Here is a 10,948-nt window from a genome sequence, read left to right as displayed (position 1 = left end):
CAAAACTTTAACTTCTTAGCATTTTCAAATAACATATATGTAGAATAAACATACACCTTACATGTGATATAAATATTAACTTGATAATATAATATTAATCAAGAAAAACAAAACGTCTGAAATTTTTCTTATCAACAAAATCATTTGGTTATATTGTAAGATATAATAATACTACATAATAGTCAATAATATTTAATAAAATGAAATATTGTCTTCTCTTAAAGAATAAGGAAGAAACAATTGAAATGCACTGTAAGCAAAGTTTGGATATTCCATGTAATAGATACACTATAAGAATCTACCACTGTTCAAATTTGAGAAAATCTCTAAAACTTCAATACATAATTTTGTTCCATCACATACTCAAATATGCAACTCATCTATATATCCTTATAAGTACACAGTCAATTCCACTATAATATACATTTTATATACTTCTGTAACATAATAAATTACGTATAATAATACATTTATCTTGGCCATTTTCTACAAGATCTGAATTTATTATTTTATCATTCGATAAAAATTAAAAAAAAATTATATATGATTAATATAAAAAATCCATATAAAATGTTCAGTACAAACTTCACAAAATTAAGAAAAATTACTTTTAATTTAAAAAATGACGAGAAATAAATGTAATCTTACAGTAAATAAATTCCTTAAATTTTAAAAAATATCACAGAAAATGATCAAGATAATTTGTGTACCTTGTATAACAAATAAAAATGGATTTTTTTCTAATATCGTGTATTAATTGTTTTCTAAGCAAATTATGTTAATGTTTAGTAGAAAAGACTGATCTACAAACCGAATTTTCAATTGTCAAAAAAATCTAATTGCCATTACTTTCAATACCTGCTATAAAAATACCTTATTGTTTTGTAACAAGAAGATTGACCAGCAACCCATAGTTGAAACTAAATGATGAAACATCAAGATATCACAATGTTGCATTACAATGAAATGATTCGTTCATTATATGTAGTAGATCAATATATTATAATTTTGCTTTAATATAATTCAGTAGTATCCATTTTTTTTGTAAGATAAAATTGTAAATGACCATCGGTATATTTAATGGCAATACAGGAAATAATATAATGTTGATTTAACAGTCTTATCGAGACATTCTATATTATCACCGTATATCACATTAAAGTAATATTTACTATGTTTATGGTTTATAAAATCATGAAATGAAACATCGAAATATTATATATAAATACGAACATTCCTACTTTAATTAGTTTCAAGCTAGACAATCTACATGTAGGCTCCAGCAAACCATCATTCAATATCCATTAATATCTCACATTTATTACATTATATACTGCAATTTTCCATTAGATCAGAAGTTGCTTATGAAAATCGTTAAAACATTTACGACATGTAAAACGAAAGTATTGGTAAAAAATTTATATTCAATTCTTTGTCCACATATACTAGATAACAACCACTGCTATAAAACCAAACATATATTGCAATATTTTGACTAGCATACTATAATTATATTATGTACGTATTGATTTTTATATATGCAACAAATATGCATATATTATGCATTTGTAACGTATTTGTATATACATCATTTTTAAACATACGCAAATACACATATACATACTCAGAATATTCATTTTGTCAATTTTATCTTGTTTTATCAATGGAGATACTAAACTTTGTCTACTATTGCCGCTATTTATCGCCTTGTACTTGTTTATAGTAAGATGTAGTATGTTTCGCATGAATGTACTTTATAAAACCAGATCTGAATAGAAATTCACATGATTATAGTAGATCAAATGATGAATAAGTTAAAAATAAACATAATACATAAAATGAATATCAACGAACCTTTCAGCATTCTAGCGCGTCAGAGAATTTAATTAAAAATCAAATAATATAAACGCTGATGTATATCAACTGAATTATTTCAATATATATTTTCATTTATGATGAAATTATTAAAATTATTATTATGACTTATACGAACTACAACATTTAGAACAATCAAAACAACCGGTATGCTATCTTTTTGATGACCAAGATGCACGGGTACCACTTCCGACCATTTGATTTTGAAGTTCTGTAATTGTTTCCTGCAAGGCTTTCTTCTCTCTTAAAAGCATTTGTATATCTTCCTGTGCTGCACTTAAATGTAATTTTACTGTGTCAGATTCTTCTTTTACACGCATTAATTTTGCGTTTTCTTCAGATAATTTTTCCAAAGTATCAAGACGACGTCGAAGTCCTTCATTGTCTATTTTTAACTGTTTACTAGATTGCCTCAGAATGTTAAGTTCCACTTCATGATCTACATTTTGGACTGTTTGATTATCACTGACTGATACTGTCATGAGAGAATTACTTCTGTTCAGTATGTTTACTAAAAATAGAATATTTTAATTAAATTAATGATAAAGGAATATAATAAAATAAAAATAGATAAAAGGCATAAAAATTATATGCTTCTAATTTTGTATTTAATTTAATATTAATTCTGGATTAATAATATTTTTAATTATTTAAACTATGTATAATATAATAAGCAGTCTTGTATATGAACATAAGAATATTTTATGTTCTGTAGATTATTCATTCATGCTAATTTATACATACTCTATAAAAATTTCAATAAGCATGTATAATAAGCAAAAACTTTTTAATTTGAAAAAATAAAACATGCCTAATTAAGTGCGCATCTAAGATTCTAATCATATGTAGTTTCATTAGACAATATAGTTGAAGCAGTAAAGCTACTACTAATTATCTAATTGTGTCATTAATGCTCACATTAGAAAGGCCATCTGAATGCAGAAACAATTACATAAAGTATAGTATTAATTACAAAAAAAAATTAATAAAGTCGTAAATAAATTTGCCACTTAAGTATATTTTAATAATCTTTTATACTATACTACGTTATTCGCTATAATTTATATTTACTTTGTTCAGGTAATATATATACGTAGGATTAATATAAACTACAAGTGGCAGATAATAATAAAATTATTATTTTACACTGTTACTTACCAACTGGTTCAATATGAAAAACGCCATTTTCATCTCGTATTATCTTTAGTTTTGATATATTCAAATCGATGGGTATTGGTCCTGGAGAAGTTATATTATTGGGAGGACGATCTTCGTTTAAGCGCAGTGATATACCCTCTAAGTATATCTATAATAAATATCATGAAATTTAAATTTCAATTACAAATAGCAAGCTTATTACAATAATATTTTATGCACCTGTAATGGTATTGGTTTAGGTATAATTTCATCTTCAATTAGGTCTGTAAGCCCAGTTATTGAACTCATTGACAAGACTAATGTTACATCGGTAACATTAACTTCTACTTTGTCTTCAAAAAGATCCAAAACACCTTGTTTGTTATGCACATCAATATTGCAAGTTTCTACTTCTTGTTCAGTAATATTATTCTGATTTTGAGGCAAGTGTGTATTCTTGTTACTTATATTTTGACTAGCTTGAAACAGCTTCCAAGCATCCGATTTTCTTTTTAAATCATGATCCAAACGTAGTTTAATACGTGATCTACAGTTAGAATCTGAAGATAATTCAATCCACCCTCTAGATCGTGCACTGAATTTTGTCTACCAAAGAAAAAATATTCAAGAATAAATTTACATGAAAATACATATGGTGTTCCTTAAAATCTATTACTGATATATTTAAACTGCTATACTATAAAAACAAATCGATTTGTTTCTTTAAATTATAAAATCTCAATGCATCTATGAATTTAGAATTAACACAAAAAAAAAAAATTATATATCATTTAAAAGACTAATTTTAGATGCAAAGTTATTACATGGAATATCTCCTATTAATAAAGGTATTAAAAATTTTATTTTGCTTTCACTATATATTTAATTAAATTTATTGCATATCATTTATATCTAATAGTTTAACAAAAGAAAAGATTATTCAAAGACATAAAAAACTGCTTAGGTTTTTCAATACTTTATACAAAAGTTGTAGTAGCTTTGATCTTAACAAAAATATATATTAATATACATATTTTTAATTGCAAAAATTTTAAGCAAATCGAAAGCTTTCTAAATTCATTCCTGCTAAGCATTATATTTATACCATGCCACATGAACTTATCACAATTTTAGAACATGTATTCAAAAATTAAAAATTAAAAAGCTTCAGAAACTATAAAACTGAAAGTATACTTCAAAGAAGTTTGTTTATAAAAAAAGAAATAGGAATAATATAATTCTATTTATTACCTATGCAACTTAGTAATCAAATAATCAGAAAGCTACTACTTATCACATCGAAATAAACTGAAGGAATATATATTACTTCATTTTATGCAATTTAATTCTAAGAATTAATATTAAAATTTTTGATAGTAAGATAATCTAATAAATAAATAAACATGCAATAAAATGTACATAGTACAAAGCATAAATAAATGTACGAATATATACAAATAAATATATAAAGATTTTGCCTATACCTTCCTTTTGACCTGCCACAAGTGCCACATAAAAACATTCACAAGAGAAGGAGAGACGCAGGAGAAGCATGCAAAAAGTTAAAAGACAAACATTGTATAAATATACATATATAGTATAAGATGTTTGTAATGTATGTAATATAAAGCTAGAACTTAAAAATTTTTTAATTCTGTGGCACACAAAAATATGTAACTAAGAATAAATATCAGTCACTGATACATTCCAAGTAGAACTGTATATGAAAATTAAATGTTAATTGAATAATATACTGCATCACTTTTTTTATATTTTCGAAGTTTTCATATTTGAAATATCTTAACAAACTATAATAAAAATTTATAGACAATGCTTCCTATAAATTATTAAATTTATGTCAATTAAAAATGTCGATTCTTAGCATAATAAGAAAGCAGTCTGTACAGTGTATAAATAAATTTAAAATTTTCTAATGAAATTATTATAGGAAAAAAAATACTAAAAAACAATACAATTTTGACTTGAATAATATTTAAAACCTCAATATTTATATCTATCTAATGGATTAAAAACAGCATAATTGTATGTAATTAGCAAATGTTTGTTACTGGAAGTAATACAAGTTTATTTTACCTGAAACTCATCCCATGGAATAGACGAACATTCATCGTTACCAATGTTTAAAACTTGAACTTTAATTGAAGATGCATATCCACAAGATTGTTGAACGAATTCAACTTTAGATAATTTGAATGTTGCCATAGATACCTAAGAAGAAAAAACGGTGATTTTATTAAAAGAAGTAAAAATTGTCAACTATATTATATTATACATTATAAATGATAGACTTACAATATCTTTTCGTTTACACACACTATCCATGGATTTTTCACTTTGAGTATCGGGAGTTTCCTCGACTACTTCACTAGCCTCTTCTACTGCTGTTACCCTAAGTGTATTATCAACAGAAAACATTGCATCCATTTTCTCTTGATCTTGAAGACTAATTAAGACATAATTCTCACTATCAGAACTAACATCGCTTCTTATGGATACAGTATCACTACTACCATCTTCTGGAGAAGCCTTTAAAGCTGAATCAATAGATGTCATTAAATTACTTAATCCTTTTTTCATAGAAGACAATCCAACATTGAAATTATTAGGAATAAACGGTGTGTTTGCAGAAGAATCCCCTTTACTATGTTTATGTGTAGTATCAGCATATCGCACAGTAGGTAATACTCTTTCTTCTTCTATTCCAATATACTGTTTATCATGTGTTGCATATGTTAATATTTGTTGATCATGTTTATTCGTTCCGTTCTGTTTGAATGTTACAACAGTTTGAGTTGGGTTAATAGAATGCATCAAATCCATAGACAACATTGATGATACTTCACTCTGTGGTGTCAATACATCAGTACTTATGTTAGTTTTTTTTCTACTAAAATCAACTCGATCTGTATTATTCTGCCAAGGAGTGGATGAAGTTGCGATATCATCGGCTATACTAGACGAATCTGGCATAACTGATTCTAAATCTCCTCCAGAATTTTCTTTCCCAGGAGTATGTGATGGCATCACAAAAGTTACCTCTACTTGTGGTATCAGTGCGCCGATAACAAGTGAACCACCGGCATCAATTTTTAATATTTTATTTGAATCTATGGTCAAATACGTTGCCATCTCTGATAGAACTTCCGATAATCTTAGTAAAAACAGATACTGATAATGATTTATCTGAACGCTAACTAAATTGCTTATGTACACAAGACCATGAATATCAGCAGTTGCAAATTTGTTTTTTGACGAATCTGATGAATCCATTGACATATAGCACCATAAAGTTAAAGGAAATGCATCGAGAAATGGTACCGGGCGATTTTGTCCAACCGCACGGGCACCAAGAAAATCTCCCCAAACGGGCTCTAAGTTGCAACACCATACATCTTTAGCTTCTGTCCATAAAAGTTCTCGGTGTAATTGCCGAATTAATTCAGTTACAGAATTGCTACTAAAATTAGGTGGTGGATAACGAATATTATCAGTACCTGAAAAAAACAAAGATATTATTTTTGTATTCTGAATCCATTTGTGTAGCACTTCCTACACATTAAGAAGCACCTTGTGTGTGCAATTTTTACCTGCACAATGTGCTAAAAATTTATCTGTCACGACCTGAAAATCATTCGATTTGTTTGGAAATTCTGTACCAAAAAACATCTGACCCATTTGGAAAGAATTTAAACACTGTGCTAAATCCGCTCTCGAAGACCTTTCTGTTGATCGAACATTTGTTATCGATGCTCTTGAAGTTTGAATGTGCAGTGACTTTGGCCGATCCTTCTGATTAGGATAATCCTGATGACTTTCAAAAACTATCTAATAATGATAATAAATACATTTTGAATAGTACAATAAAATGAAATATTACAAATATATGAACATGGTACAAGGTCACTGCTTACTCTTGGAAGTATAGCTTCAATTTTCACATCAAAGTACATTAAATTATTGGAAGTATGCGCTGCTTCATTATCCTTACTTATTAAAGAATGATATAAATTTAATGCAAAAGAATTAAACCACAAACAGGAACAAACATCAAAGTTCACTTGAATAGGATTTAATTGAACATAAAATTTCGGCGGTGGCACTAAAGAATTACAAAATATATGTTAACTCATTGATTTAGATCTATAATATAATTATAATTAACAAACTGTAATAATGGTTATATGTTTACCTACATGGAAACGTGATATCTCCGGGATAATAATAATATGTAAATTCAGCATGAAGAATTGTTACATCCTCTGGAAGACATAATCTGTCCTTGTCACCTAAGAAAAATAGAATTATTTCAGCAAAAAACATAACAATAACACGAATACACTTTTTTAAATAACATACATGCATTAGGAATATGTTCTATATGACAATGAAGTTTCATATATTTATAAAAATTACATGAAATGTAATGATTTGTAAACACACTTGTATTAAATATTCCAAACTTATAGAACAAGCTAAAATATGCTGTTATTACTTTCTTTAATTTAAACGATATAAATATATTTCGAGACTCGAAAAATATCGAGATTCTCAGGAATTTTGAGAACCCGAATCACATTTTGGGATCTAAAATCCAAAACCATGGTTGTATATAGCACAATTAGTCATCGAGTTTTCGCACACCTCTAGTTATATACATAGTAACTCATTATGTATTTATAACTATCATTAAAAATTTTCTAGATCAAGTTTTAAATTAATACTAGCTTGTGTAGTAGATATATAATAGTAATAACATTACACGCAAAGCAACAGAATTTCTCAAACACAAAGCAATGTTTAAGTAGTTATTTTAATGCAATATTAATATAAGTACACTACAACTAGTAGCAGTTTGTACCTGATGCGTGTTTCTTCCTTGTTTGAGCTGTGCAATTATTGAACGAAATAATTATTGGTTTTATGCAAGGATTTCATACAAATCTCTTAATTTAAGAAACAAACCTGGTAAATAAATAAATTTATTTAATTATATTATTATACATACCTGTAACAAATTCTTTCGGTACAGGATTGCGAGACGTGGTAGTTACTTTGTACAAGGTAAAGTCATCAATTCTAATTATAATACATGTTGTCATTAATTTGGCAAGCTGTTCCAAGATATAATTTTTCACGGGATTACCACTAGGATGTTGCGACTTTTTTTGTTCATTAGTGGTTGCATTTGTGTTTTGAGCTTGATTGCCTTTTTCTAAATTTTCTCCTGAACCCTTTGTGTTACTAACTGAATATAAAGAAATTTTATTTAATGCTAGCGTGCTCCGTTCTATCTCCTTACGATCGTTCTTTTATTTAGTCATTCTTTCAACTACAAACCTGTTACATTTCCTTGACTTCGAGATAAAGGAGAATGCTGTGTTCTACCAGAATCAATGAGATCCATAAACTGACTTCTAAATGACGTTAGTGATTGTTGTAACCATTGGCTGTGGGGTGTAGCATTCTCTTTGTATTTGGCCCAATGTTTTCTATCAGCCATTGCCAAATGATATGGATAATAATCAATTTGAAATCTAATTAATGAAATTTGCAGTGCACCACCATCTTTTAAATCAGGGTGGGAAGATCTACCATCTAAATAGAAAATAAATAATATTATAATAGTATTGGTAACAATTGAAATATTCTGTATAATAAATAATAAGAAGTTTTCTATTTACTTACTACCAGCATCATCACACAAGTGTAAATCAATTCTCTGACAAAGAAAATGATATGATGTTTCTACCACATCATATCTAGTAAATATCTTTGAAATAGCAGTATTGCATTGAGTTTTTGTTCTTGACTGCTGAGATATTTGTGCTTGGTATTCTGGCAATACCTTAAATCCAAATATCATAATTTAGTATAATTAAACACATACGAAACATAAATAATATTAATATTTACAAACCTCTAATTTTCTAGCTGCCTTAGTTTTACGTTCTAAAATTGTAGCTTTTTCTATCAAGCCCCCCAAAGAATCAATAAAATGAAGAGCTGCTTTTAGTTGTGAATCAGTTAAAACCCATAGAAGGTCATCTAATATAAGAATCAGTCTTGATCCCATAACAAAACAATCTAAAAGAAAAGACAATACAGTAGAAGGAACTCTTTCTATATTGCCAATTTCAAGAATTTTCCGCTCAAACAGCTCGGTAACCGGCAATATAGCGAGAGTTTATATCGTACATTCATAATTCAAATATTTTTAACCTGATATTCTCTTTTTAATAGTAATCCGACATCTTGCTTGATTTGTAAGTAAACGTAATGGTGTAAGATTCTTATCCTTAGTACTTTGTGCTTCTATTCTAACTGTTTGCCATTCTAGCTCTTTAAAAATAAGTAACTGTCCACGATCAGGATCTTTTACTCTAGTTGTTCTTAAATCACAACGCTGCCATGTTGCAGATTTTGATTCAACAACAATACGATTCATCTATAACAAAAATTATAATTTTGTAATAATTATTATCTTTCACACAAATGAAGTAACATTACATACCTGAACTGAAGCAATAAATGCAGGACTTTTAAATGTAACAGATACAGTATTAACAGTCACTGTTATGCCATCAATTACTTTATGTATAAAAGAATATTTTGCAGGACCTGTGTATGAAGATAGTCCTTGCGGAGAAGTTAAGTCTCTTAAATCTTCACATGTTTCCACTTCTATGTGGACTTCATCCAAACTCTATTGAAAATGTTAGATACCAAATATCAAATTTACATATCTGAATACATAAATATAAATACAAATGTGCATATTATTTACCAAAAAAATAGGAACACTTCTCAGCTTGGTCCATTGTATACGAAAAGAAACTTTATTGCACCAAGCATTTGTTAACCTAAGCCACGATGGCAGCTCTAATAAGTCTGTTAAAACTATTTCATCAAGTTCTAAATTCGTTAGTTCACCTTCCCCTTTAAATGTACTCAGATTTATTTTATCAGCTGATAAATTCTTGGTAAACCTATAAATGTATAAGAATTCATTGTTAAACATTGAGTTAGGTTGCAATTAAGATACAGTATCACAACTATTTTCTTAATGTTAAATTAGATAACATGTCAAAATGTACATAATACAAACATAATAACATGGAGGAGTTTTTACTTAAATGATCATATGTGGATTGTTATACAAATAATAGTTACAAATTAGAACAAAAGGAAATTAGTAACTTAAGAATAATCCTTATTAGCGAGATAAACAAGATCAATCATAACTAAATATAAATGTTTATAATATGCTTTTAATTTTACCAAGGGTGGTGCAATTTTTAATTGCATATCGAACAAAAGATAAGGCTTATTCAATAACTGAATCACACAAATACCTGGACAAATGTTTCAACAGTTGCTTTTTTATTATCGACACCATTTTCTATTACTTTCAGTTAGTTTCTACAATCCCGAATATATATTTTAACATGGTTAATTTGACACTACACATTTGCAGTGAACCACGATTCGTTCATAATGCCACGATTACCCACAACTTTTGACTCAAGCAGTTAGTACAAATGGACTACTGTGCTAAATTCTCCGTTTCTCTAGTTTTCACTTTGTTTTTTCCAAGCAATTTTTATTCCAATATTAACAAAATATTCCAAGTTTTTCTGTAAATTTTATAATTAACCTTCGTATCTATCGCTATATTATATTTATCATTAAATATATTAAAATAATTATTTATATATATACTTGTTCAGTGCATTGAATAACTTTGACTTTGTCTATATAATTGACGTTAACTATTCATTTGCATACGAATAAGTTTTATCTTTGGATTGATTTTTTATCTTAAAGTTCAAAATAACAAAAATAATTATTAAATTATAGAAGTATAGAAAGATACGTTAGAAATAAACGGAACTAATTGGAATTATTGAGAATGTGG

The 10,948-nt window shown here is 27.6% G+C and overlaps 1 protein-coding gene across 5 annotated transcripts; it reads right to left on the bottom strand.

The window, feature by feature from the left end:
- On the bottom strand, positions 1-10,891 carry LOC117604789 (bridge-like lipid transfer protein family member 3B). Of its 5 annotated transcripts, XR_004581508.2 has the most exons (20): positions 10,753-10,891; positions 10,386-10,667; positions 9,818-10,019; positions 9,545-9,736; positions 9,253-9,478; positions 8,951-9,117; positions 8,719-8,878; positions 8,371-8,628; positions 8,039-8,278; positions 7,892-7,918; positions 7,227-7,319; positions 6,945-7,132; positions 6,621-6,858; positions 5,326-6,527; positions 5,107-5,241; positions 4,497-4,508; positions 3,253-3,618; positions 3,034-3,181; positions 1,855-2,386; positions 1-1,768 (listed from the first exon to the last, which is right to left on the bottom strand). XR_004581508.2 is itself a non-coding variant. In XM_034325253.2 (19 exons), the coding sequence occupies exons 2-19, from the start codon at positions 10,427-10,429 to the stop codon at positions 2,028-2,030; spliced, it is 4,257 nt and encodes a 1,418-aa protein (XP_034181144.2). In that variant the 5' UTR covers positions 10,430-10,667; positions 10,753-10,891; the 3' UTR covers positions 2-2,027. The 5 variants fall into 5 exon arrangements, 4 of the variants coding, with proteins under 4 accessions (XP_034181144.2, XP_034181145.2, XP_034181146.2 ...); XM_034325253.2 differs by having other exon boundaries at positions 2-2,386; XM_034325254.2 differs by lacking the exon at positions 4,497-4,508 and having other exon boundaries at positions 2-2,386.
- Between the last annotated feature and the right edge of the window lie 57 nt (positions 10,892-10,948).

This window comes from Osmia lignaria, chromosome 5 (assembly GCF_051020975.1).
Source record: "Osmia lignaria lignaria isolate PbOS001 chromosome 5, iyOsmLign1, whole genome shotgun sequence".
Lineage (NCBI taxonomy): Eukaryota > Metazoa > Arthropoda > Insecta > Hymenoptera > Megachilidae > Osmia > Osmia lignaria.
Note: the sequence above shows the minus strand (reverse complement) of the source record. Positions and strands in the feature narration are given on the sequence as shown.